General features: G+C 40.5%; 2 protein-coding genes and 1 pseudogene across 3 annotated transcripts; 1 reads left to right on the forward strand and 2 right to left on the reverse strand.

Moving 5' to 3' along the window:
- LOC147002492 (neutrophil antibiotic peptide NP-2-like) overlaps window positions 1–27240 on the reverse strand; it is a 100941-nt pseudogene that overhangs the window by 6416 nt on the left and 67285 nt on the right.
- Window positions 3944–4784, reverse strand: LOC110288025 (alpha-defensin 3). 2 transcript variants are annotated; one of them, XM_085844337.1, is made up of 2 exons: window positions 4613–4784; window positions 3944–4053 (listed from the first exon to the last, which is right to left on the reverse strand). In XM_085844337.1, exons 1-2 carry the CDS (start codon window positions 4782–4784, stop codon window positions 3944–3946), a joined length of 282 nt encoding a protein of 93 aa, XP_085700463.1. The 2 variants fall into 2 exon arrangements, with proteins under 2 accessions (XP_085700463.1, XP_085700464.1); XM_085844338.1 differs by having other exon boundaries at window positions 3944–4046; window positions 4609–4784.
- LOC110289223 (alpha-defensin 29) lies at window positions 11232–12105 on the forward strand. Its single transcript, XM_021155367.2, is given in 2 exon segments — window positions 11232–11403; window positions 11948–12105. Coding segments are annotated over 2 exon segments (330 nt in total).

Below are 27240 nucleotides of genomic sequence, written 5' to 3' on the forward strand. Positions count from 1 at the left end.
CTGATAGACCTGAAATATGTATGGGCAGTTCTCTTGGGAAAAAATGTTTTGGTTTATAATGTTTACAAATATTCATCATCAAAATCCACTCTGCTTTAGACAGGTCGATGATGACCTCTCCCTCCTGAGCAACAATGGATGATGTACTCTGCTCATCTGGTCTCAGCTCACAGCCAGTCTCAACTCCCTTCTAACACCAGTACTGATTTGCCAACCATGCTGGAGAGTTTTTCTGCAGTAAACTCTCTAAATCCTAGAGAACCACACATCTCTGTTCCCATGACACTGACCAATGTCCAAATGATACATATGAGTTGGAACACATTGTGTGTGTTTGTTGTTTGAAATCCATTTCTTCTGGCAATGATATTTTACAGGGCAGTAGCAAAGTGGAGTGTATCCATTTACATACACATTGAGAGAATGTGTGACTCGTGTGGATTATTCTGAATATCAACCTTGGCTTTGTCAATGCATTGATGAAGTGGGGAATTCATCTTTTCAGCTAGTTTCTCAAGAATGGGTCTGAAAACAAGTCCTAGATATGGGGCATAATATTCTATACTCTTGTTGCTTTGATGAATAACTTCTTAATCTTTGTTTATCCAGTTTTCTACTATGTGGGTGCTAGATTAGTGTGCAACCCAAGTGAGGTTCAGGTCTCTGTCCATGGGGAGAGATTTAGTGGGGTGGACTGTATGGCCTTGGTGATTGCTAGAACATGAGAAAGACTAGCAAGTGTTTGTTATTTTTCTAGAATTTCAGACTACAAAGCCTTTCTAGAACAGCCCTTCATTCTCTGTGCCACCATATTAGATTCATCAGGAAAAGAAAGAGAAAAAAAAGGCAGGGCAACACTTTTATTTTCTGAATCAACCAGTTTTGCTAATCAGAATTCCTCTTTATGGTTCTCAAGAAATTGTGTGAAAATGCTGAAGCAGAGGTGGATCCTGAACCCAAATCTAACACTCTAATTAAGATATATGGGAAGTGTGATCATTTCTAATCCAGAGCATCTTACAAGAAAGAGCTGGGTAGAAATGTTCTGGGTATACCCTGTGCATCAGAGTTTCCAGCTGACTCTCAAGCACAGCTTTATTCAGGGAAATTCTCAAAAAACCCGAGTCTTCCACATCAGGAGGCAGGAAGGCAGAGGAATAGGTTACAAACCAGGAACTTTAGATTAACACCCATACCAGGGAGAATCTAGGCACTGGCAAGTGTGTGGGCATGTGCTCATTGGTTGAGAGTTGAAGAGAGTGAGGAGAGGGTAACTGTTGCCTAAAGGGTCAAAGTATTAAGATGGGAAGGTGACCATCTGGGCAACATTAGACTGGAGAATCTTTTGCTCTTACCTGCTAGTTTCTTAAATGATCTGTGGAACTTTGAGTTGCAAAGGAAAGTTGGTAAAGCACAGAAAAATATGATCTCTTAATCCCTTATATTCTGTTTCTGGTTGTAGAAGAGTTCAGAAAACCAAACTTTCAAATAACTCTTTATGCTGAAGATATATCTTTGTATATTATAGATCTGTATATTATACATTATTGCCAAGAGATATATCTCAGTAGGTGAGTGGATAAAGAGAATGTGGTACACATATATTAGCACTCTGTGTGTGTGTCTGTTTGTGTGTGTTTCTCTGTCTTTCTGTCTGTCTGTCTGTCTCTGTCTGTCTCTGTGTGTCTCTGTCCCTCTGTCTGTGTCTGTGTCTGTGTGTCTGTGTGTCTGTGTGTCTGTGTGTCTGTCTGTCTGTCTGTCTCTCTCTCTCTCTCTCTCTCTCTCTCTCTCTCTCTCTCTCTCTCTCTGTGTTTGTGTGTTTATGTGTGTTCATAGTGGAACACTACTCATCCATAGAAAGATGGAATTTTCAATATCTGAGATGGTACCTGGGGACACTGTGTATTACCGAGACACACAAAGTGCAGAACAACATGTTCTCACATATCCAAGATAAAAAGCAATTTAATGAAAAAAAAGTAATTTAATGGCAGGTGAGAATAGAATACTTGCTACTAGACTCTATCAAGGTGAAGGAATGCTGAGGGAAGATTGGCCAATGGGTACAGAATTACATTTAGGTAGGAGCAGTGAGTTTTGGTGAATTATTACCCAACAACATGGATATAAATAATAATGAATTATGTATTTCAAAACACGTAGTACAGTAGAATTTAGGTGTTTCACCATAACAAAATTATAAATATCTGAGGTGACAGATATGCTACTTCCCCAACATAATCATTTCTCAATGTGAACATACATGCCTAAAGCCTTCCAAATATGCATCTAGAATTTTTACCACTAGAATAGGTTAGATTAAAAACAATGAAACCTTGCATTTTACAAGAAAATTTTACCCCAAATTGTAAAAGGAGGAAGGAAGAATACATGAGCTTATTGCATCCAGGGTCAAGAATTTGCAACAGGGAGAGGTGTCAGAATAAACTCTGGAGACAAAGACAAAAGAGTCTTTTAGCTCTGTGAGCTAGTGGAGAGAGTTTGTAGAATGTTAGAAGGCAGGTTGACCAATATGACTTTGTCACGTGTTTGCTGATTGACACTTACTGGAGTTATGCTAACTGTTCCTGGAAACAGAGAACCTATATCCTCAGATAATTACATTTTAGAAGGATGGCCCACATTGACTTAATTATTGCATTTATTTTGCCCAGGTCAAAAGTGACTTAAAGACTGAAATGCCTTGTGGGACTGTAATAACTGCCTTCTGTTTGCAATCCTCTAATTGGAATTCTGTAATATTTGAGGCTAAAAGAGTTATAATGGCTAGAGTTAGACTTTCTCTCCCAGCTTGGTGGAGCTGGTATTTGTCATGGTTGCTATAAAATACCAAACAAGATGCTTCTAGCATCCTTTCTTCCTCAAAGTAATATGGAGTATTCAATTCTCCTAGCATGGTATCATCACTGTTGAATGCCCACAGGTATGACTCCTGGGAACCCACATCATCTGTGCTACTAGAATCTGAAATCTAGAGGACACCACCCCTGGTGTCCTTTCCTCAGGACATGGTTTTCCCTGAAGGAGTGTGTGATGATTTAGAGCCTGACTCTTAGCACCCTGTACCATCCCTGGAGACCCATTCTGCTAGAACTGCCTACTGAATTCTTTATTTATCTTGGGTATCTCTGCCAAGCTGCATTAAGCCCTTCAAAGCTGTAGGGTAAGTCACTTGAGTGTATCTTGTAGAGCACACTGCAGTCATTAGACATGTACACATTTTGTATATGAAGATGTTTTCTGTATAGAAAATGTATTCTATCCTGTATGACTGTAGATACTGCAGATTACATGCAGATCATAGTGTCGGATGCCCTGCTTTTCATCCTACCCATTCTGTCTCTGACTAACTTTTTCTAATATTGATAAAAGCTGTATCCACAGAGCCAAAAAAAAGAAAAAAGAAAAAAACGCATGACTTAAAAGCCAGAAGCATAAATCAGGTCTGGTTCATTGAAACTTCAACATTTTTTTAAGGATACAATAGCTCTCTAAAAAATAACATTTTAGAACTGTGTAAACCTGAAACCCAAAGTGGTACTTTTTCTTAAAATATAGGCATTGTCTTTGAGAGTGAGTCAAGACTCCTAAAGGAAGAGTCAAAAGTCTGGAGTGGCATATGTGAGGACCATGAGAATTTTGTACATATTTTGTGTCTGAAACTAGAGTCATCATTAAATTGATATTATTTGGAGCCTGTATTTTGCAAGTAAAAAATTAAAGTATTCATTCATCAGCAAAGGTTTCTTTGAAGTTCCTGGTACTTTATATACAGAGTCTTGACTGAGCCTTGTAGCATACATTGAAAGAAGGTAAACACACAGGAAGCATATTGCGAACAATTTATTGAGAAGTGGTCATCAGGCCCCAGCATCAGTGGCCTCAGAGCCTTTGGTCGTCTTGTCCTCTGTGGTCTTCATGTTCAGCGGCAGCAGAGCGTGTACATTATATGACCCTTTCTGCAGGTCCCATTCATGCGTTCTCTTCTTTTGCAGCCTCTTTTTCTACAATAGCATACCAGATCTCTCAACGCTGGAGACACAAAAAGAATCAGGCATTAAATTTTGAGGTTGGCAGCATGTAATAGTATATGATCCTATGGGGATCTGTGATACAGCATGAATGTGCTGTATTGGCCATGATACAGCCTTCAGCATGGACATCTCAACCAATAATGCACTTCAAGGGTGTTGATCACGCACTTGAGAGCCATTCTGATGTGTCTTTAATTTCTGTGTTCCTTTTGTCACTGTGTAGACACTTTAGTATACTGTTAAATTGATTCAAAGTTCCTTTCCATGAAAAATATTTTCTACTAATACCCAAGACTAGTCCTGTTCTAGAAGCATCTACTCAGAGTATTGGAGTGCTCTGATTGTTGAAATTCCCATGTGTATCTTTTACAGTAAAAGCCTTATGAGAAAGAATTTCAATTAGGGTTAATTTACTCTCGCTGTTACTGTTATGAATATAAAAGGAATTAAAATAGTATTGCCAGAGAGCCACATTACTCTACCAGGATTCTAGGGCTCATCTTCATCCCTCCCTCAGGAGACTGCAAGCATCCATCACACTGGGCACCAGTACTCACATTCCTCTTGAAGAGCAGATCCTTCTGGGTCTCCAAAGGAGACAGACACAGCCTGGTCCTCTTCCCCTGGCTGCTCCTCAGTTTTAGTCTCTTCATCTGTGTTTTGGATAGGATCAGCCTGGACCTGGAAGGCCAGCAGGACGAGGGCAGAGAGGAGGACAAGTGTCTTCATGGCTGGGAGTCACCTGGAGGATTGGTGAGCAGGAGCTCAATGTGTGGAGAGTGATTATCCAGCCTGCATTTATAGGACAGAGAAAGGTCTACACCTAGAGAAGGCACTCTTTGATGGGAAGTTGGAGAGGCTGTTACCCTCAAGTTCCCTTTGATGTTTCTCTGTCCCCAAGGCTACCATCATGATTTTGCTCTGTGTTTTCAGTGACACCACCCCTCCCACTGATAATGATGAAGGGACCTTGCTATCTTCTCCTGTTTCCCATTTGCTTGAGTATTTACCTCTCAATGGTCAGGGAAAAAAAACAGCTGGGCACTGCCTAATTTAATATGCTCATGGAACAAAAGATTTTTAACTTTTGGACTTGGAGCTTGTGCTTCTAGAAAGTGTGGATCAGACCTTGACCAGGAAGACTGGAGAGTCAGTTCTTTGCATGATTCAGGTATTATCAATCATCCTCATGAGGGGTAACTTTGTGAATCCCCTACTTGGGGCCATTATAGAGAAAGTAAGATGGCCTTATTGTGCCCCTAGTGAACTGAGTTTAAGAGACAGTGTTTGTAAGAACGAAGCTAGAGTAAGTTGTTCTGTAGAAGCCAAAGTATCAGAACACATCGCACAAGAGTGTGGTCCAGGAGCATCTCTATACTTGGGACCCTCAAGCCATGCGTCATTCCACATGTCCGAGATTCTGCAATGTTTTTACTTTCAGAAAATGAGTACTGATCTACAAGAGATAACATCTACAATGTAGAGAGGGTTATAAGCTAGTACCCATTATTAAGAAGTGCCATCATGTCATACATGACCACTGTTCTCTATATGTTTCATCCCATTTCTCACAGTACATACACACCAAAAGTTACAGAACTTCCTGCTGTTTTCATTCTCTGTATGGAGTCCCCCTGTCACAAGTGCCAGCTCATATTTATGTGTTAATTAATACTATTCATTTGTTAAAATATTTCTATATACAGTTTTGTACCACGGTTAGCTAACCAGCGAGAATAGTATTTTACACTCATATAAAACTTCACACACACACACAGACACACACAGACACACAGACACACAGACACACAGACACACACAGACACACACAGACACACACAGACACACACAGACACACACAGACACACACAGACACACACACACACACACACACACACACACACACACACACACAAATATATACATGTACAAATGGACCTGACCTCTTGAATACATCTGTAGATTTTGATTTATGAGTTAAGAAGCACACTTTATATTTTAGACACATTATTATCTTTCCTAATCATCACAGAGTTGATCTCAGTAGCATTTTCTAAAGTATGCATGCTCAAAAGGCCACTGTGCTCATATGAAGGATTTTTATTACATATTTTCACACTGTACCCTTCCTACCAGTATCCAGTACAGAACTGGTCATTAAAGTCCCAGAGAATGCTGAATCAGCACAATATATCCTTAGAGAAGTATGTCTGTTTTAAGTACAGCAATCAAAGTTGGTCTGCACCATCTTTTCATTTTCTTATTGCTTTATGTTCTCTTTTTTGTTTCTACCCAAGCCCTGGTAGCATTAGCTTATCTCACTTGAGGAAAGACACCTACTCATGCACTCCAGAGAAGGTAGAGACCAGAATCCTCTGTCTGTGGAATTGCATGCAGTCATTTACATACTACTAGGTTTATTGTGCCTTGGGGGAAAAGCAGTTTTTTGCTTTGTGAATTTACTGTCTGCTGGAATTTATGGTTTTACTGCAGATTGATACAAGTGCTATAATTTTTTTTAATATTCCTCATCCTAATCTGATAGATAAAATTGATATTTCAGTATTATAACAGTTCATTTTTCTCATGCTTTGACACCAGAAGTGTGTGCGCTTGTGTTTGATCAAATGCTCCATTGAGAGATTAGTTGGCACATTTCATTTTCATTTTTAAAAAGGAAGATTCACTTATTTTTGTTTTATAAGTGATTTGCCTGACTGTATGTATGTGTGTGGCTATTGTCTGTGGAGAGCAGGAAGCCCAATCCCTTAGAACTGGAGGTCCAGAATGCTGTGAGCTGCTATGTGGGTGTTAGAACTGAACCTATATCTTCTACAAGGACACCCAATATTCTCTACCTCTAAGCCATCTTTCTAGGCACACATTTTCTCTAATTAATCTTTAGATGCTGTTCAAAAAGTCTAGAAATTGTCTCTTTGAAGCATATGTTAAAAATCTCCTTCAAGATTAACATTTTCCTTTGTCCAGTTTTGTTTGCTGTTCCAAACAACCTGATATTTGATTTTCTTTGATAATATTTTTGAGTTTTCTTGTTTTCCATTTAAATATGCAAAACTCAAGCTTTTGTGTTTTAGTGGCATTAGCAAAATTTCTCCCCCATCCTGTGGTTGAGTCAGTGTTACATTTCTTACCACCAATTGCCACAACTGAGGATGTTCTACCTTTTCATAGAGCGTGTGTTCAGGACCTTTAATGTTCCAAAATGCGATGTCACATGTGAATGCCAAAGGAGATGTTGGGAAATAGGGCTGTGGATGAATCAGGTGGGTCAGAGACACTGAAGTGATGTTGGAAAAATTAAGTTCTCTGTAGTCCATTGCTATTTCTCCTTGTATTAAATCTTGTTCAAGCATCACCATATATTCAAACATGGCCAAAAAAAGAATGGACGTTAACCTCCAGTGGACTCTGAACCGTCGAATCTTACACATGACACACTTGTGCACATGGGAGGGCTATCACTCTTCCTTCCTCACAGGCCTTAGGACTCTGCTGACCCATAGGAAGTGCTGAGAAAGACGGGTTACAGCTTGAGAACTTGTTTATTCTTATGCTCTCCTGCACTATATCCTGGACTCTAAGACAGGTGGGGTGTTCATTTCTGTATGTGTTTTCTATCACAAGCCAGAGTGCAAAAACTCAACATATCTCGAAGTTACTCTTAATAATCTACTCTATTTCTGTAGTAGGGATCATTTATGTGAGTTATTACTTGTGATAACTAGCAAAAAACAACAACACCCTTTCTTCAGATATTTCTAGAGAATAGGGGTTATTTATTGGTAATTTTACATCAAATCTTAAGTGAGATAATTAGCAGAGGTAGAGACCAAGGAGAAGTAGTAGGAAGACCATCTGTCAAGCGATGTCTTTGAACCTTGGTCTCCTATCAAGTTCTAGGCAGGTAACACAAATAATTCCAATAAATGACATCACTCTGAAACACAGAAGTTAAGGTAGCATATGGGATAGCAGTAAAGTACAAGAGATTTGGCCACATCCCTGTTGTCTAATCTTTAGTGTCTTTTGAGTATTGCAGTTTACCTCTTTAAAGTTCCTTTACAAACCCAGAAAACATTGGTCAATGAACTTGGTTACTTTATTGAGTTATTGTGAAAACCTCTTATCCAGAGAGAAAAGATCTTAGCATTTAGTAAGTATCAGCTAATATAAACTCACTGTACATATTAGATACCTTGAGAATGCTGCCTGCACAAGTTTCAAACACAAGTTTGAAATTATTATGGTTTCTATGAAGTTACAACACAAAGCTGTTCCAGCTCTCCAATAAATGAAAAACTTAGTCTTCTTACTTTTTGTAAGAAGTATTCAAGATCCATAGCATTTAAATGTTTTATCCAATATGGAATGTGTCTATTTATTAAACTAATGGGGGATATGTCTCCTAGTTTCAAATACCTCAATAATTTTATGAAATCCACCTGCTTGTTAAAGAGACATCACATCAAATAAGCAGTTTTACAAATTAGGGTAAAAGATGTTACATGTAAGGATATATGAGCCTTGGATGATCTGAGAACTGATGTAGTACCTTCCAGATATTAATGATAATGAGAAGAAAACTAGTAAAGGTCTGACAGTGTAATGTGCAGGTATTTCTCACCAGAAGACTATGATGAAGAATAGTTGATGGGAAGTGTGATGAGCTTACTGGGCTGAGGAACATACTCAGACAATGGAGACAATCATCCTTTCTTTTAAAGGTGCACATTTAGGGACTAATTTAGTCTAGTGCAATTCTAATTATGAAAACATGTGTGTTTATGAAAACATGTACACACTTTTGTCTTTGTTTCCCGCTCTCCACACGGGGTGCAGAGTCCCAGTCAGAAGCTGTCACATGGGCCTGTCACAGAGTTGGCTGCTATAAGCCAGTAAGCATGTGTTGTCTATTTGAAGGTTCTGTGATGAGTGGGATATTTTCAAAAGAACTTGGGCTTCTATAGTGTATTTTTTTCATGATATCACAGGTTGCTCACTGCAATTTCTTCAGAGGTCCTCTGTAGCAATAAGTGATGTCTTCTGGCCCCTGGGTGGAACTTGTGGAAAATACCATGTTGATGGTGTGATGTGATTTCATTGGGGACATGTCTTCTGAGCATCACATCCTACAGCAATTCTCGGTTATTATATAAGCTGGTAGTTCCTCAATGTTTGTCCAAGGCCAGGAAAAATGAATTGCTTGAGACTCTGGGATTAGGCTAAACTAGGGGACCTTTCTTTGGACAAATGCATATTTTCTATAACTAAATCAGGGGAAGTTTCTCTTGTGAAGGTTATTATTTTCTTAAAATTTGTTTTATATTTATTTCCTTATTGTATGAGTAGGGAGAACTCAGGTGCCACAGAACTCATGTGGAGGTCAGTGGACAGCTAGTGGCAGTCTGTTTACTCTTTCCACTCTGTAGTGCCTGAGACTTGAACTCTGTTTTCCAGGCCTTGTTGTAGCTTCTCACCCACTAAGCCCTCTTAATTTTTATTTGTTTCATTTCAGTTGCTGGCTTTCCTTGTGCACAGTTTCTTGCTCTTGTTGTTTTGATATTTTTCTCTTGAACAGCCTTTCTCTTTGATTTTTACTTTATTTCTCATTACATGGACTCATTGATATTCCTTCTTGAAGTATTATGTCACTGCCTGACTGAGATTGCTTCAGAAGAATATATAACTTTATCACATGAGAGATGTCTTTGTGAGTGCATCCATCTAAAGTAGGGCTATAATAAGTGAAGAGTGTGGACCAGGGCAGCAGCATCATTTGAGCTTCTTCATTTTACTTTACATCTGGAAATTGTGCTCATCTTTGCATTTGCTACTACCTGGTGTCAGGGTTTTGTTTAAAACAGTTTGTTTTAGGAGTCTGACACTTGCTTTTCAAAGAATCTTGACTAATCCTCAAAGCACCATGGGTAAATGGCATGTAACTTCTAGGTCTCAAGATGAGCAGTAATTTAATTTCTCTTCATTCTTGGTACTCTGTATGAGCAGCTTGTATCACACCTTAGATATAACCAAAAGACTCAGAGTCAATCATGTGAATTGTAGGACTATTCTAAAAATTGTTGGATAGGCTTGGAGATGCAGAATGAGCATAAAAGAACCACCAGTGAGTAACATCTTGTAAAGAAATCGAAGAAACAAGGATATTTGTCATATAGGCTTTCTGAAAGTCAGCAGCCTGATCAACTGTCACAGATAGGGTGTGCATGATTATTGCAAAAGAAAAGCAAAATTACTGTTGCCTTTAAGCTCTGTGGGATCTGTATAAGTATTTTATGCATATAGCCATATAATGACAGACACTAGGATTTTCCTATGTATTAGAAGAGCTCAAAAACAACTAAATTCAAACAATTGGAAGAGGACTTTGGTTTTTAAAAATAGACTCAGAGATAGCAATTACTATGAATAATTTAAGGCAGGAGAAAAAAATGATGTCTTTCCTGATCTCATTTTCCAAAAGAAAAAAGTTCCTATAAGATCTCATATAGGACCCAAGGCATGTCACTGGATGGTTCCCAGGAGTGAAGAGGCTCCCAGAGCACACTCTTATGATATATTTTCTGTCACTCTGACTTCTTCAGAACAACCCACTCTAGCTTCCCTCTGAAAAACTCTGTCTTGAACTCAATTCATTGGTGACATAAGGCCATTTTAGTTTCATGGTCCCATAGGAGAAGACTCACAAAATCTTCCTTCCTGGGGGTGACTGGCAATACCCCAAATCATGAAAAGAACTGACTGTCCAGTCCACCTGGTCAAGGTCTGGCCCAGGCGCCAAGTTCAAAAGCCAATAATCCTTTGCTTCATGTATTTATTAAATTAGGCAAAGCCCAGCTATTTTCTTCCCTGACCACTGAGAGATAAATACTCAAGCAGATGGGAAACAGGGGAAGTTGGCAAGGCCTCTTCATCATTATCAGTGGGTGGGGAGGGAGGCACTGAACACACAGAGCAATATCATGTTGGAAGCCAGGAGGACAGAGGAAGGAACTTGAGGATAACAGCCTCTTCCAGTTCCCACCAAAGAGTGCCCTCTCTAAGTGTGGACTGTTCTTTTACCTATAAATGCAGTCTGGGTCCACACTCTTGACACACTGGGCTCCTGCTCATCAATCCTCCAGGTGACTCCCAGCCATGAAGACACTTGTCCTCCTCTCTGCCCTTGTCCTGCTGGCCTTCTAGGTCCAGGCTAATCATATCCAAGAGACAGATGAAGATACTAAAGTTGAGGAGCAGCCAGGGGAAGAAGACCAGGCTGTGTCTGCCTCCTTTAGAGGCCCAGAAGGCTCTGGTCTTCAAGATGCAGGTGAGTGCTGGTACCCAGTGTGATGGAGGCTTGGTGTCTCTTGAGGAAGTACTGAAGATGAGCCTGGAATCATGTCTAGAACAGTCTGTTTCAGGTATTTGTCTTGATCCTCTAACATCTTTTTTGTCTTATTAGTAGAAGTAACAGTGAGAGTCAACTCACTGTTAAGTTTTTTCATTTAAAAATTTATCTGTGAGAAACCTTCAAAATATAGGACATATTGATAAGTCCTCTTATACATGATTAATAAATTTGTTAGGAAAGAAGAATCTGTTTTGCTTAAAAAAATTGACTTAGAAACCAAATGCCATTGCATGAATGTGTTCTGTCAGGAAAACACAGAAATTGTGAAGAAATGTGGTGTGGGTGCCATGTCCTGTACATGATCAACACTTGTTAAATGTCTCATGTCATGGTACTGGCTGTGATGTCACGAGTACAACAAACTTACTCTGTACCATGTACAGTACATCTCCATAGGATTGTTTACTAACACACTGCTGGCCTCCTTACTTAATACCTGATGCTTTGTTTGTGTCCTCAGCCCGAAGGTTTCCATGGTGCTGGAAGTTCCCAGTGTGCCAGAAGTGCCCTGTGTGCCCCACATGCCCCCAGTGCCCGAAGCAGCCATTGTGCAAAGAAAGGCAAAATAAAACTGCAATCACCACCCAAGCTCCAAATACATATCATAAAGGCTGTTGAGCTGAACATAGAATCTGGGTTGAGATGACCATTTGCTTTTGGTCCTCACGATCCCATTGTGCTTAGCCTCGATTGCAATTCCTTCTCTCATAAACTCCTTGCTGAAAAATCATCTGTGTTTATGTTTCTTTGATGTTTTCTAGGTGTCTTTGAAAGGAATCTTCTAATCCTTGTAGCAGACTCCTCAGTGAATCCCTTAAAAGGAAGTCTTGGTTACATTTAGCAGTCATATCAAGGTTGCTCAGGAGGTTAGATACAAAGAGACAAGGCATTCTGCTCTAGTTACTTCTCTATCAATTCTTCTGTTCATTAGATAAGACTCACCCTCAAAAATGAGACCCACATTTTCATGATCCATTTTTTCAGTTGAAGGACATTATGTCCTTTCCTTTCTATAGCTGCTGAAATCCCAGAGGCAATGAAGATGGTTGAGCAAGTAACTATGAGGGAGGTCCCTGTGTGTTGGGCATTTGCCAAGGAGTGATACAGCTGTGCCATGGAGATTTCCCTGCAGTTTTGTAAGAATTCTCCACACTGACTTCCTTAGTTCCTGTGCCAGCTTATAATCCCACCAACAGTGCCTGAGGGTTCCCCTTTCCCTAGATCCTCACCCCCACTTGTGGACAATTGTTTTCTTGATCTTAATCATTCTGACAAGGCATAGATGAAACCTCTGAGAACTTTTAATTTCCATTTCTCTGATGAGAATATTGAACACTTTAAAATATACTTCTTGGCTATTTTTATTAGTTCTTTGAAATTTTCCAACTACTGGTTAGGCTTTTTGGATAATACTCATCACTTAGCAAACTCATCCCACATCCACCCAAATTCATTTCTTTTTTTTTTCTTTAATCCATTTGGACCAATTTATGCTGCCAATATATTTTTATATTTCCCACTGGAACATGATCAATTCACTAAGAGAGACTGTCCTGAGCTATTGTTCTTGCCAGCAAGAACACACTTGGACAACCAGATTCTTCTGCAGCAAGCTTTATTGCTTCTTCAGGAGTGAAGAACAGTAACCCAGAAAATGGTGCTGCTTATATAGCCCTCAGAGTGGCGTGTCAGCACCTGATTTATTGCTCACCTATCACCTCATTACTACGCCCCGAGATGGGCAGTGACTTGGTGTGAATTCACTCTCGCACCTGTGTACAAGGCTTGTTTACTAGTTAGGCACAGCGGAAGCCAGCGCCATCTTATAATGGTGACTGCTCACGGCTCGGCTCTCCACATCTCCCCCTTTTTGTTTTATTAAAATGAGGCTGGATTAGGTCTGTGTAATTATGTCCACCCACTGTGGCTCCTGTCTTAGGTCGTTCCTCTAATGTCACAGCCTTTCCCGTCATAGGGAACCTATCGCCACCGGGCCCCGTGTCTTAGGTTGATCTGTGCATGAGGAAAGCTGCCCGTCCCTGGATACCGCAGTGCTATGTGACAGTAACTACTAAATGACCTAGGGTGAACTCTACAAAAGAGGCCAGCCAAAAAATGACAAATGCCGACTAATTCTTGATCATAGATAGCCAGATTTCGGGGGAGGCCCCTTGTTCAATGGCAGCAAGTTCTTGAGCTATCATGACCTTATCACGTGTTTGTTAGGCTCTGAGCTTGCAAACCAACCAGAGCATGAACACAAGTCCACAGCAGATGACAGTACCAAATAAACCTACCCCCACCCATTCCTTAAAATAAGAAAATGCAGATGAAATCCAGGAGGAGAGGCCCTCTGTCAATGACAGGTTCATTCGCGTTGAGTTGATCCTTAAAACTGCCGCCCTCAGGGCCTCAAGAGTCTCATTGAACCCCTCGGACCAATTTCCTGCAAGATACAAGGAGAGCTGTCTAGACAGATTAGCTGCATGAGTAAAATTTTCATATTGGACACTGGTAATACACAGAGTGCCCAATTTTCTTTCACATCCCAACTGGGCCAACTGGTATAGGATGCCTATCTGTTCCTTAACCAGGTCAAGGCGCTGATTCAAAATCATCAGCCCTCCCTTCAACTGGGCACTAGCAGAAGTTTGGACATTGATGGCATCAGTCAGATCGACTGAAAGCTGATTTAATTTTGTGCCTGTTTGGACTGTACTAGTCATAGCATACCCTGCAGCTGTAGCAGCAGCTGCACTGGCTGAAATTGCTATGATCACGGCAGCAGTAATGCCAAAATCTCTTTTTTTGTCTAAACAGGGATAAGGTGGAGGGTGTTTCCACCAGAACAGGGATTCAACGTGGGATCCGGGCCCCCATGGCGCGGGTGTCCTTTGTTACATCCCAACATTGAGAAATCCAACAGGAATTATTTACACAGCTTTCAAATGAATCATTAGACAAAATAAACAAAAAGGGAGGATAGACACATACTGGAGTCTATATATAGCTGGTTGGATTAATCTGTGTCTTATTTAAACCAGAGATCTCTTCAGTATGAATTATATATTTTTTTGTTGGTCCATATGCCCCAATCAGGGTATAATTGGAGAGACCAGTGTAAATGGCCTTTCCTACAGCACCTCCTTTTAAGAAAACAAGGGGATTAAGATCTGTACAGCTTCCATTAATCCCACAAAGTAGCCATTTGCAGTAAGGGCTCATTCTGCGGTCCTGCATAGCCTGTTCATAGACCAACTGTTCAATTAAAAGCATAGCTGCCTCTGGGTCTCCAAAAATTTATTTATTTATTTATTTATTTATTTATTTATTTATTTATTTATATTAGATATTTTCTTTATATACATTTCAAATGCTATCCTGAAAGTTCCCTACACCCTCCCCACGCCGTGCTCCCCTATCCACCCACTCCCACTTCTTGTCCCTGGCATTCCCCTGTACTGGTGCATATAACGTTTGCAATACCAAGGGGCCTCCCTTCCCAGTGATGGCCGACAAGGCCATCTTCTGCTACATATGCAGCTAGAGACACGAGCTCTGGGGGTACTGGTTAATTCATGTTGTTGTTCCACCTATAGGGTTGTAGACCCCTTTAGCTCCTTGGGTGCTCTCTCTAGCTTCTCCTTTGGGGGCCCTGTGTTCCATTTTATAGATGACTGTGAACATCCACTTCTGTATTTGCCAGGCACTGGCATAGCCTCATACGAGACAGGTATACCAGGGTCCCTTCATCAAAATCTTGCTGGCACATGCAATAGTGTCTGCGTTTGGTGGCTGATTATGGGATGGATCCCCGCGTGGGGTAGTCTCTGGATAGTCCATCCTTTCATCTTAGCTCCGAACTTTGTCTCTGTAACTCCTTTCATGGGTAATTTGTTCCCTAGTCTAAGGAGGAATGAAGTATTCACATGTTGGTCTTCACTCTTCTTGATTTTCTTGTGTTTTGCAAATTGTATCTTGGGTGTTCTATGTTTCTGGGCTAGTATCCACTTATCGGTGAGTGAATATCTAATGACTTCTTTTGTGATTGGGTTACCTCACTAAGGATGATATCCTCCAGATACATCCATTTGTCCAAGAATTTCATAAATTCATTGTTTTTAATAGCTGAGTAGTACTCCATTGTGTAAATGTACCACAGTTTCTGTATCCATTCCTCTGTTGAGGGACATATGGGTTCTTTCCAGCTTCTGGCTATTATAAATAAGGCTGCTATGAACATAGTGGAGCAAGTGTTCTTATTACCAGTTGGAACTTCTTCTGGGTATATGCTCAGAGGTATTGCTGGATCTTCCAGTAGTCTTATGTCCAATTTTCTAAGGAACCTCCAGACTGACTTCCAGAATGGTTGTACAAGCTTGCAATCCCACCAGCAATGAAGGAGTGTTCCTCTTTCTCCACATCCTCGCCAGCATCTGCTGTCACCTGAATTTTTGATCTTAACCATTCTGACTGGTGTGAGGTGGAATCTCAAGGTTTATGCAGGGATTATTAATACCACCATGTGTCTTCAATCTACTTTCTTCTCAAGGTCCCCTGTAACTTTATTTTTTCCAACCCTTATTTTTCATGATGATTCTTAAATGTGTTAAGCTCCCTTTTAGCCTACCCCCTACCTGAGGTAGTGGAGAAGAAAGGATGCTTTGGAAGTGGAGCTATTTAGAAATGGTTCTTTGGAGCAACTCCTATGTGTGTTGTCTTGAAATCCACAGTTCAGTTCACAAGGTTAGCAGTGAACCACTCAATCTACTTACAAGCACATCAAGGATGCATCAGTAGTCCAGTTTGATAAAGTCAGGATAGTAAACAGGAGTCAGCAGTAGTGGTACTACCTAGCAGAGATAGGCAGGCCTCATCCACATCAGGAGTCAGCAGGAGGCACCAGCAGGAATGCCAGGAGATCTCAGCTCTCAGGGAAATGAAGATCACTAAGCCTTGAGACCAAGAAGAGTTAGTTGCACAGCTAGCTTTATAGGCAAGCCTAGCTCAGCCCCCATCACTGTCCATCAAGTCTTATTTATAACCTCCAAATACCATGTTTCCTCCATGGGTCTTGCCTGAACACATGCTGAACCCTTGCTGACATCTCTCTGCTGATTATCCCCAGTCCACTGAAGCTGCAAAATAGTCAGAGCACTCCACCAGACACTTTTTGGTGCATTTCCCTCTATGGAGTCCTAACAAACGGAGGTCTACTACGCCATGTATGGACCAATACATGTTCTTCATCACATGTCCTTTTACATGCTTGCTTCAGCAGAACATCCTTTCTCCTGTGTCTGCTTCAGGAAAATGTTCCTTCACAAGTCTGCCTCATAGTTTTACCTGTGTTAACTTCATCTAAATGTTCCTTCACATGTTTGCCCCAGCAAAACCCCTTCCAACACAACTGATTTTCCAAAGAACACTTAAATTTTCACTTCAGTCCCCTCTAGGAAATCCATACTATATGCACTTCATTAATATTTGGTGTTAGCTTCAGAAACTATTTACAGCTAGCCCATGAATCCAGTGATGATGTCATCCCTAGTCAACAAGGACCTACTGTGGCTGTTGTCATGGAAAGCACTGCACACTCCCTCTGCATGTCTCACTTGCATTACCTGTGGATGTCATTACCTGGGTCACTTTCTTCAAGGCCCACATAAAAGACAGAGACTCCGACCCATCTTTCTCTTTCTCTTCTTCATTTGTTCTCCATTTTCAATAAAGGACCTCTTTCATAGGAACTGTGCTGGCTCGGTTTGATCTGTCCAGGAAGAAGCTGGTTTTCAACTAACATGTGGAGTATGCCCTTTTGAAGACTCTTGAATTCAAGTATAAAAATGTTATTATTTAAAAACCTTTTTTTTATAAAAATACTAGCTTCCAGTGTTATAGACTCATAATACACTGAAAGACCATAGACTTAATTTAAATTGTAATAATTGAAGTTTTATTTCAAGCTGCAGCTGTCCTCAGTTCCCATGGTTGGATTTGGAATTGAGACTCAGATAAATTGGGAGGGCCCTTTTATTGTCAAAGACCACAATGAGAGAGCTCTTGGAGTTTCCTCAGATGTGAGACAACACCTGGAGTCTCTTTGCATCCCTGGAACTCCTAGTATTGTCTTAGTCTCAGGTTGCTCTCAGCCCTCTAGAACATTGGAAGCAAATTATTGATTTCTGTTGAGGTAAAAGTTGAAACTGAGTCTCTAGGGCTCCCCCACCCAGGGGCTTTTCCCTATATAATTCAGATGTCATGTTCTCTCCCCTCTCTTCTCTCTATGCATGAAGGCTTTCTCGCTTTCTCTCCTCTTCCCATATAACTTTGCTCCCCTTGGCAATTTCCCTGGCCTCCTTCCTTGGGACCAGTAAACACAACTCACCCTAAAGTAGGTTCTCAATAATAATACTTGCTTATATTTGTTTATAATTTATTTATCTAAGTTGTTTATCACAAATTAGCAGCTTTTACAAGATTCATATCTTACAGTTTTTAAAATTTTATTTAAATTTTTTAATTGATTATTTTATTTGTTTATATTTCAAACCCTTTCCCAGTGTCCCCTCTGCAAAACCCCTTCCCATGTTCCTTACCATGCCTCTATGAGGGTGTGCTGCCACCCACACACCCAATCCAGCCTTATAACCCTAGCATTCCTCTACACTGGGGCATTAAGCCTTCACAGGACCAAGGACCTCCCCTCACATTGGTGGCAGATAAGTCCTCTTCAGCTCCTTTAGTCCTTCCCCTACCTCCTCCATTGGGGTCACTGTGTTCAGTCTGTCAGTTGGCTGTAAGAATCTGCATCTCTATTGGTCAGGATCTGGCAGAGCCTCTCAGGAGACAGCTGTATCAGGATCCTGTCAGCAAGCACTTCTTGGCATCAGCAATAATGTCTGGGTTTGGTGTCTGCATGTGGGATGGGGCAGTCTCTGGATGGCCTCTCCGTTAGACTCCGTTGCACTCTTTGTCCCTGTATTTCCTTGATTATATTGTTCTGCCTTCTAAGTAGGACTGAAGCATCCACACTTTGGTCTTCCTTACTCTTGAGTTTCATGTGGTTTATGAATTGTATCTTGGGTATTCCATGTTCTTTGCCCAATATCCACTTATCATTGAGTATCTACCATGTGTGTTCTTTTGTGACTGAGTTACCTACCTCAGGATATTTTCAAGATGCATCCATTTGCCTGTGAATTTTGTAAAGTCACTTATTAAATAGCTGATTAGCACTCCATTGTGTAACTGCACCACATTTTCTTTATCCATTTCTCTGATGAGGGACATCTGGGTTGTTTCCACATTCTTGTTATTATAAATAAGGCTGCTATGATTCTAGTGGAGCATGTGTCCTTATTACATGTTGGAGCATGTTTTGGCTATATGCCCAGGAATGTATAGTTTGGTCCTTAGGTAATACTATGTCTAATTTTCTGAGGATCTGCCAGACTGATTTCCAGAGTTCTTGTACCAGCTTGCAATCCCACCAGCAATGGAGAAGTATTCTTTTTCTCCACATCCTTTCCAGCATCTGCTGTCTCTGAGTTTTTGAATTTAACCATTCTGACTGGTGGGAGGTGGAAATTCAAGGTTATTTTGATTTGCATTTCCTTGATAACTAAGGATATTGAATTTCTTTAGGTGTCTCACAGCCATTTGACTGTCCTTAGTTGAGAATTCTCTGTTTAGATCTTCCCCATTTTTAAGATAGGGTTACTCAGTTCTTTGGGTCTAACTTCTTGAGTTTTTTTGTGTATATGGATATTAATCCTCTATCAGATGTAGGATTGGTAAAGATATTTTCCAAATTTCTTGGTTGCCTTTTTGTCTTATTGGCAGTGTCCTTTGCCTTCCAGAAGCTTTGCAATTTTATGAGGTCTTATTTGTTGATTTTTGAACTTACAGCACAAGCCACTGGTTTTCTGTTCAAGAACTTTTCTCTTGTGCCCATATGTTCAAGGCTCTTCCCCACTTTCTCCTCTATAAGTTTCAGTGTATCTGGTTTTATGTGGAGGTCCTTGATCAAATTGGACTTGACCTTTATACAGGGAGAAAAGAATGGATCAATTTACATTCTTTTACATGTTGACCGCCAGTTGAACCAGCACCATTTGTTGAAAATGCTATATTTTCAACACTGGATGATTTCAGCTCCTTTGTCAAAGATCAAGTGACCATAGAAGTGTGGTTACATTTATGGCTCTTCAATTCTATTCCACTGATCTACCTGTCTTTTCCTGTACCAATATCATGCAGTTTTTATTACTATTGCTCTGTATAGTACATCTTGAGGTCCATGATGCTGATTCGTCCAGAAAGTTCGTTCTTTCTTTCTTTCTTTCTTTCTTTCTTTCTTTCTTTCTTTCTTTCTTTCTTTCTTTCTTTCTTTTTAAAAATATAATTTTTTATTATGTATTTTTCCTCAATGACATTTCCAATGTTATCCCAAAAGTCCCCCATACCCTCCCCCCCACTATGCTACCCACCCATTCCCACTTTTTGGCCCTGGCTTTCCCCTGTACCGGGGCATATAAAGTTTGCATGTCCAATGGGCCTCTCTTTCCAGTGATGGCCGACTAGGCCATCTTTTGATACATATGCAGCTAGAGTCAAGAGCTCCGGGGTACTGGTTAGTTCATAATGTTGTTGCACCTACAGGGTTGCGGATCTCTTTAGCTCCTTGGATACTTTCTCTAGCTCCTCCATTGGGGGCCCTGTGATCCATCCAATAGCTGATTGTGAGCATCGACTTCTGTGTTTGCTAGACCCCGGCCTAGTCTCACAAGAGACAGCTATATCAGGGTCCTTTCAGCAAATGCTTGCTAGTGTATGCAATGGTGTCGTCCTTTGGAGGCTAATTATGGGATGGATCCCTGGATGTGGCAGTCTCTAGATGGTCCATCCTTTTGTTTCAGCTCCAAATTTTGTCTCTGTAACTCCTTCCATGGGTGATTGTTTCCAATTCTAAGAAGGGGTAAAGTGTCCACACTTTGGTCTTCGTTCTTCTTCAGTTTCATGTGTTTTGCAAATTGTATCTTATATCTCAGGGAATAGTAAGTTTCAGGGCTAATATCCACTTATCAGTGAGTACATATCATTTGAGTTCTTTTGTGATTGTGTTACCTCACTCAGGATGATGCCCTCCAGGTCCAACCATTTGCCTAGGAATTTCATAAATTCATTCCTTTTAATAGCTGAGTAGTACTCCATTGTGTAAATGTACCACATTTTTTTGTATCCATTCCTCTGTTGAGGGGCATCTGGGTTCTTTCCAGCTTCTGGCTATTATAAATAAGGCTGCTATGAACATAGTGGAGCATGTGTCCTTCTTACTGGTTGGAACATCTTCTGGATATATGCCCAGGAGAGGTATTGTGGGATCCTCTGTTAGTATTATGTCCAATTTTCTGAGGAACCGCCAGACTGATTTCCAGAGTGGTTGTACAAGCTTGCAATCCCACCAACAATGGAGAACTGTTCCTCTTTCTCCACAACCTTGCCAGCATCTGCTGTCACCTGAATTTTATATCTTAGCCATTCTGACTGGTGTGAGAGGGAATCTGAGGGTTGTTTTGATTGCATTTCTCTGATGAATAAGGATGCTGAACATTTTTTCAGGTGCTTCTCAGCCATTCGGGATTCCTAAGGTGAGAATTCTTTGTTTAGCTCTGAGCCCCATTTTTTAATGGGGTTATTTGATTTTCTGGAGTCCACTTTCTTGAGTTCTTTATATATATTAGATATTATTCCCCTATCTGTGGAGAGCCACAATAACATTTACCATCATAAGATGGTGCCGGCTTCCGCAGTGCATTATGCCACCTAAACAAAGAACAAGCTATGTGCGCATGTGCAAGAGTAAATGCACGCCAAGTCTTAGCCCGCCCCTGGGCATGTTTATGAGATCGTGGATAAGCAACCAGTCAGGCGTGGACACGTGACACCAGGGGGTATTTAAGCAGGCCCTTTTCTGAGGCTCTTTGTCTTCCTCATCAATATGTAATAAAGATTGGCTGCAGAAGGATTCTTGTGTCCCATGTGCATTCCTGTGGGCAAGAACAATAGCTCGGGACACCTATCTGATTTAGGATAGGTAAAGATCCTTTCCCAATCTGTTGGTGGCCTTTTTGTCTTATTGACGGTGTCTTTTGCCTTGCAGAAGCTTTGCAGTTTCATGAGGTCCCATTTGTCAATTCTCGATCTTACAGCACAAGCCATTGCTGTTCTATTCAGGAAGTTTTACCCTGTGCCCATATCTTCGAGACATTTCCCCACTTTCTCCTCTATAAGTTTCAGTGTCTATGGCTTTATGTGGAGTTCCTTGATCCACTTAGATTTGACCTTAGTACAAGGAGATAGGAATGGATCGATTCACATTTTTCTACATGATAACAACCAGTTGTGCCAGCACTATTTGTTGAAAATGCTGTCTTTTTCCACTGGATGGTTTTAGCTTCCTTGTAGAAGATCAAGTGACCATAGGTATGTGGGTTCATTTCTGGGTCTTCAATTCTATTCCATTGGTCTACTTGTCTGTCACTATACCAGTACCATGCAGTTTTTATCACAATTGCTCTGTAATACAGCTTTAGGTCAGGCATGGTGATTCCACAAGAAGCTCTTTTATCCTTGAGAAGATTTTTTGTTTTTCTAGGTTTTTTTGTTATTCCAGATGAAGTTGCAGATTGCTCTTTTTAATTCATTGAAGAATTGAGTTGGAATTTTGATGGGCATTGCATTGAATCTGTAGATTGCTTTTGGCAAGATAGCCATTTTTAAAATGTTGATCCTGCCAATCCATGAGCATGGGAGATCTTTCCATCTTCTGAGATCTTCATTAATTTCTTTCTTCAGAGACTTGAAGTTCTTGTCATACAGATCTTTCACCTCCTTAGTTAGAGTCACGCCAAGATATTTTATATTATTTGTGACTATTGAGAAGGGTGTTGTTTCCCTAATTTCTTTCTCAGCCTGTTTATTCTTTGTGTAGAGAAAGGCCATTGACTTGTTTGAGTTAATTTTATATCCAGCTACTTCACCGAAGCTGTTTATCAGGTTTAGGAGTTCTCTGGTGGAATTTTTAGGGTCACTTATATATACTATCATATCATCTGCAAAAAGTGATATTTTGACTTCATCTTTTCCAATTTGTATCCCCTTGATCTCCTTTTGTTGTCGAATTGCTCTGGCTAGGACTTCAAGTACTATGTTGAATAGGTAGGGAGAAAGTGGGCAGACTTGTCTTGTCCCTGATTTTAGTGAGATTGCTTCCAGCTTCTCACCATTTACTTTGATGTTGGCTACTGGTTTGCTGTAGATTGCTTTTATCATGTTTAGGTATGGGCCTTTAATTCCTGATCTTTCCAAGACTTTTATCATGAATGGGTGTTGGATCTTGTAGAATGCTTTTTCCGCATCTAACAAGATGATCATGTGGTTTTTGTCTTTGAGTTTGTTTATATAATGGATTGCGTTGATGGATTTCCATATATTAAACCATCCCTGCATGCCTGGAATAAAACCTACTTGGTCAGGATGGATGATTGCTTTAATGTGTTCTTGGATTTGGCTAGCGAGAAATTTATTGAGTATTTTTGCATCAATATTCATAAGGGAAATTGGTCTGAAGTTCTCTTTGTTGGATCTTTCTGTGGTTCAGGTAGCAGAGTAATTGTGGCTTCATAGAATGAGTTGGGTAGAGTAACTTCTAGTTCTATTTTGTGGAATAGTTTGTGCAGAACTGGAATTAGATCTTCTTTGAAGGTCTGATAGAACTCTGCACTAAACCCATCTGGTCCTGTTTTATTTTTTATTTTTATTTTTATTTTTATTTTTTTTTTATTTTTGGCTGGGAGACTATTAATGACTGCTTCTATTTCTTTAGGGGATATTGGACTCTTTAGATCATTAACTTGATCCTGATTTAACTTTGGTACCTGGTATCTGTCTAGAAATTTGTCCATTTCATCCAGATTTTCCAGTTTTGTTGAGTATAGCCTTTTGTAGAAGGATCTGATGGTGTTTTGGATTTCTTTGGGATCTGTTGTTATGTCTCCCTTTTCATTTCTGATTTTGTTAATTAGGATGCTGTCCCTATGCCCTGTAGTGAATCTAGCTAAGGGTTTATCTATCTTGTTGATTTTCTCAAAGAACCAACTCCTCATTTGGTTAATTCTTTGGATAGTTCTTTTTGTTTCCACTTGGTTGATTTCGCCCCTGAGTTTGATTATTTCCTGCCCTCTACTCCTCTTGGGTGAATTTGCTTCCTTTTTTTCTAGAGCTTTCAGATATGTTGTCAAGCTGCTAGTGTATGCTCTCTCAAGTTTCTTTTTGGAGGCACTCTGAGCTATGAGTTTCCCTCTTAGAAATGCTTTCATTGTGTCCCATAGGTTTGGGTATGTTTATGGCTTCATTTTCATTAAACTCTAAAACGTCTTTAATTTCTTTCTTCATTCCTTCCTTGACCAAGGTTTCATTGAGAAGAGTGTTGTTCAGTTTCCACGTGGATGTTGGCTTTCCATTATTTATATTGTTATTGAAGATCAGCCTTAGTCCATGGTGGTCTGATAGGATGCATGGGACAATTTCAATATTTTTGTATCTGTTGAGTTTTGTATCTGTATATCTTGGAATTTAGTACTGCCCCTGGTATTACACTATCTCTTTGAGTAAAAGTTAGGTCACTGCCCTTCACAGGAATCTACCATCACCTAGGAAGAAAGAAGTTTCTGACCATAGGGGAAACCAGAATAGATGCTTAGAATTATAGCTGAGGTACACCTATTTACAGGAATTTACAGTGGTTTAGGAAGCAGATCGGGCTGTGGTTTTAGAGTATTGCATTATTCATGTGATGGTTAGCTAGAACGGAACTCCCTAGTTAGAACCATGACTTGGGTGTGAAAGCCCTTGCCCTAGGAGTGAAAAGTTCTCACACCTGGCTTCTAAGACTATAGCTGACCTTAGATAGGGCTGACTTTGTCTCAGTTATTTTATTGCCCAGTTCCTTCCGATCTTTATGTTTTCATTCCTCTGTTCTGTGTAAGAATCATTAAGCATCCGGTTACCTCATTTGTAACTTATGGCTATGTCACCCAACTTCTTTATTGCCTTCTGTATAAAAAGTCTGATGCTCGAGTTGTAAAATTACATCCAGATTCTACACAAAACCTCTCCTGTGTATGTCTGTTTGTCACTCATTCATCCATGCTTTGCCCACCCGCACCAAGAGACCCGTTCCACGCAGACAAAGGGGCCCAGATCGTCTGCAGCAATTTCTTTAAGTGAGTTATTAAAGTCCTTCTTGATGTCCTCTACCATCATCATGAGATATGCTTTTAAATCCAGGTCTTGCTTTTCGGGTGTGTTGGGGTGCCCAGGGCTAGGTGGGGTGGAAGTGCTGCTTTCTAATGATGATGAGTGGTCTTGATTTCTGTTAGTATGATTCTTACATTTGCCTTTCACCATCTGGTAATCTCTGAAGCTAGTTGTTATAGTTGTCTCTGGTTAGAGCTTGTTCCTCAGGTGACTCTGTTAGCCTCTATCAGCAGACCTGGGAGACTAGCTCTCTCCTTAGCTTCAGTGGTCAGAGTATTCTCTGCAGGCAAGCTCTCTTCTTGCACGGAAGGTGCCCAGATATCTGGTGTTCTAACCTGCCTCCAGGCAGAGGTTGTGTTCCACTCACCAGAGGTCTTAGGATCCCATGGGGGATCCTGTGTGGGTCCTTGAGGGTGTCCGGAAATCCGCAGGAAAGGCACCCCGGTGCTGGAGTGGACCGGAAGGTCAAAGGTATTTTAGAGAAATTCTTTTCATTCCTATGTCCTGGTTTGAGCAATTTGTGAGAGGGAGGTTGAGAAAGGGTTTCTCTGTGTAGCCATTACTGTCCTGGAACTCACTTGGTAGACAGAGAAAACTGGTCTCAAACTTAGAGCATCCTGCACAACACTGTTGGTATTAAGGGAGTGTACCACCACCACCAGACATGGCATTTTTTTCTTTAACCTTAGTATTCTTTTGCTTGTGTATTACATTTTACAATTTTGTGGGTTTTATGGGTTTTGTTGTATGTGTGTCTCTTTGTGTGTATAAGTATCTTGTGCCCTTAATTGTTCTTGTTGTTTGTTTCATTATTGTTTCTTTAGTGCGTGTGTGTGTGTGTGTGTGTGTGAAAGGGGGAGAGAGAGAGAGGGAGAGAGAGAGAGAGAGATTGAGAGGGAGAGAGAGAGGTAAAGGGAGAGAGAGAGAGAGAGAGAGAGAGAGAGAGAGAGAGAGAGAGAGAGAGAAAGCATGGGATTGGAATGGTGAGGAGGGTTTGGGACAAGATGCAAGTGGGGAACTGTGATCAAAATATAGTGTACAAAAAAGAATATGTTCAGTAAAAAAGTTAGAAAAAAGGAAGAAATGTTGGTGTGTTTATACCAGGTAAGTGAGACAAGAAAGAAGCACTGAAGGCTATAGCCCCATCTTGGGGCCAGCATTGAGGCAGAGTGTGGTCTGGATGAAGCAGAGGAAAAATGTTACCATAGTGTGTGCACAAACGTGTCAGGCTCAAGGCTAGAGGTAACAGTGCAGAATCCACTCTGGATCTTCGATTAAAATATGTGCGCTTGCTGAGCATGGAAAGAAGACTGCATTCAGAAGGGCAGAAAATTAAGAATAGCATAGTAAGAAGTCAACAAAGTTGCTTTGCTGTCTCTTGACTCAGTAGCGCCATCTGCTGTCCCGCTTCATCTGAATTTACTGTTTCTGTCTGAATGACAAGGTTCATGAGTGCCTTCCTTCAAGAGAAAGATTCAGGAACAGGACATAGAAGGCCTGTGTCTATGCTACAAAAGACAGTGTGAATGACAGAGGACTTAAAAACTATAAACCTAATGCCACACAACATTATAAGCTTTCAACAATTTTGTAAATCATGCGCAACAGTGCTGTTGTTATATATATGGAGAGCTATGTACCCTCTCATCTTAAATTATAATTATTACATGTATATGCATATAATTTTAATGGATACACATGCATATATGTATGTATACCAGAGTCTATTTAACATTGCTCATATGTCCATGTGTCTATGGCTAACCATTCGGGATTGGGGCCTACAACTGACAATGGGACCTTATGAAACAAAACCTTCCCTATAGCAAAGGAAATAATCAGTCCAGTAAAGAGGAAGCTCACAGTGTGGTACAGACCCTTTGCAAGCTACATAACTGTATGGGTTATCATCCAAAATATACAAAAAACTAGGAAAGGGAATGAAGGCAGTAAGTGAAACAACCTAATTAAATATCATATATGGATCTGAACAGAGAATTTTGGAAAAAAAGAAATAAAGTGACTGAAATGAGATCAAGAATGTTTGACATGCCATGACTGTATTGTGCAAGTCCAAGGCAAAGCATATCCTAGCAGGGACCTGGGCGTTGGATACAAAAACTCTACCACTTGCCCTGGAGGTATTGCTAATTGTTAGCTGCTAGGTGAGAGAGACACTTCTTTCTGAGTGTATCTTCTGGTGAATTGATCATGTTCCAGTAGAAAGTATAAAAACATATTGGCAGCACAAATTGATCCAAATGGATTTAAAAACAAAAACTAAGGGGCTGGTGAGATGGCTCAGTGGGTAAGAGCACCCGACTGCTCTTCCGAAGGTCCAGAGTTCAAATCCCAGCAACCACATGGTGGCTCACAACCATCTGTAACGAGATCTGGCGCCCTCTTCTGGAGTGTCTGAAGACAGCTACA

The sequence above is a fragment of the Mus caroli genome, unplaced genomic scaffold (assembly GCF_978045245.1).
Source record: "Mus caroli unplaced genomic scaffold, Mus_caroli_1 scaffold_10, whole genome shotgun sequence".
NCBI classification, from domain to species: domain Eukaryota; kingdom Metazoa; phylum Chordata; class Mammalia; order Rodentia; family Muridae; genus Mus; species Mus caroli.

Excerpts from the sequence above, each read along its gene's own strand:
- LOC110288025 (XM_085844337.1), bottom strand. The coding sequence starts at position 4,784 with ATGAAGACACTTGTCCTCCTCTCTGCCCTCGTCCTGCTGGCCTTCCAG. Across the intron at positions 4,054-4,612 it reads ATCTGCTCTTCAAGAGGAAT|CGTTGAGAGATCTGGTATGC; the intron begins GTGAGTACTGGT and ends TTGTGTCTCCAG.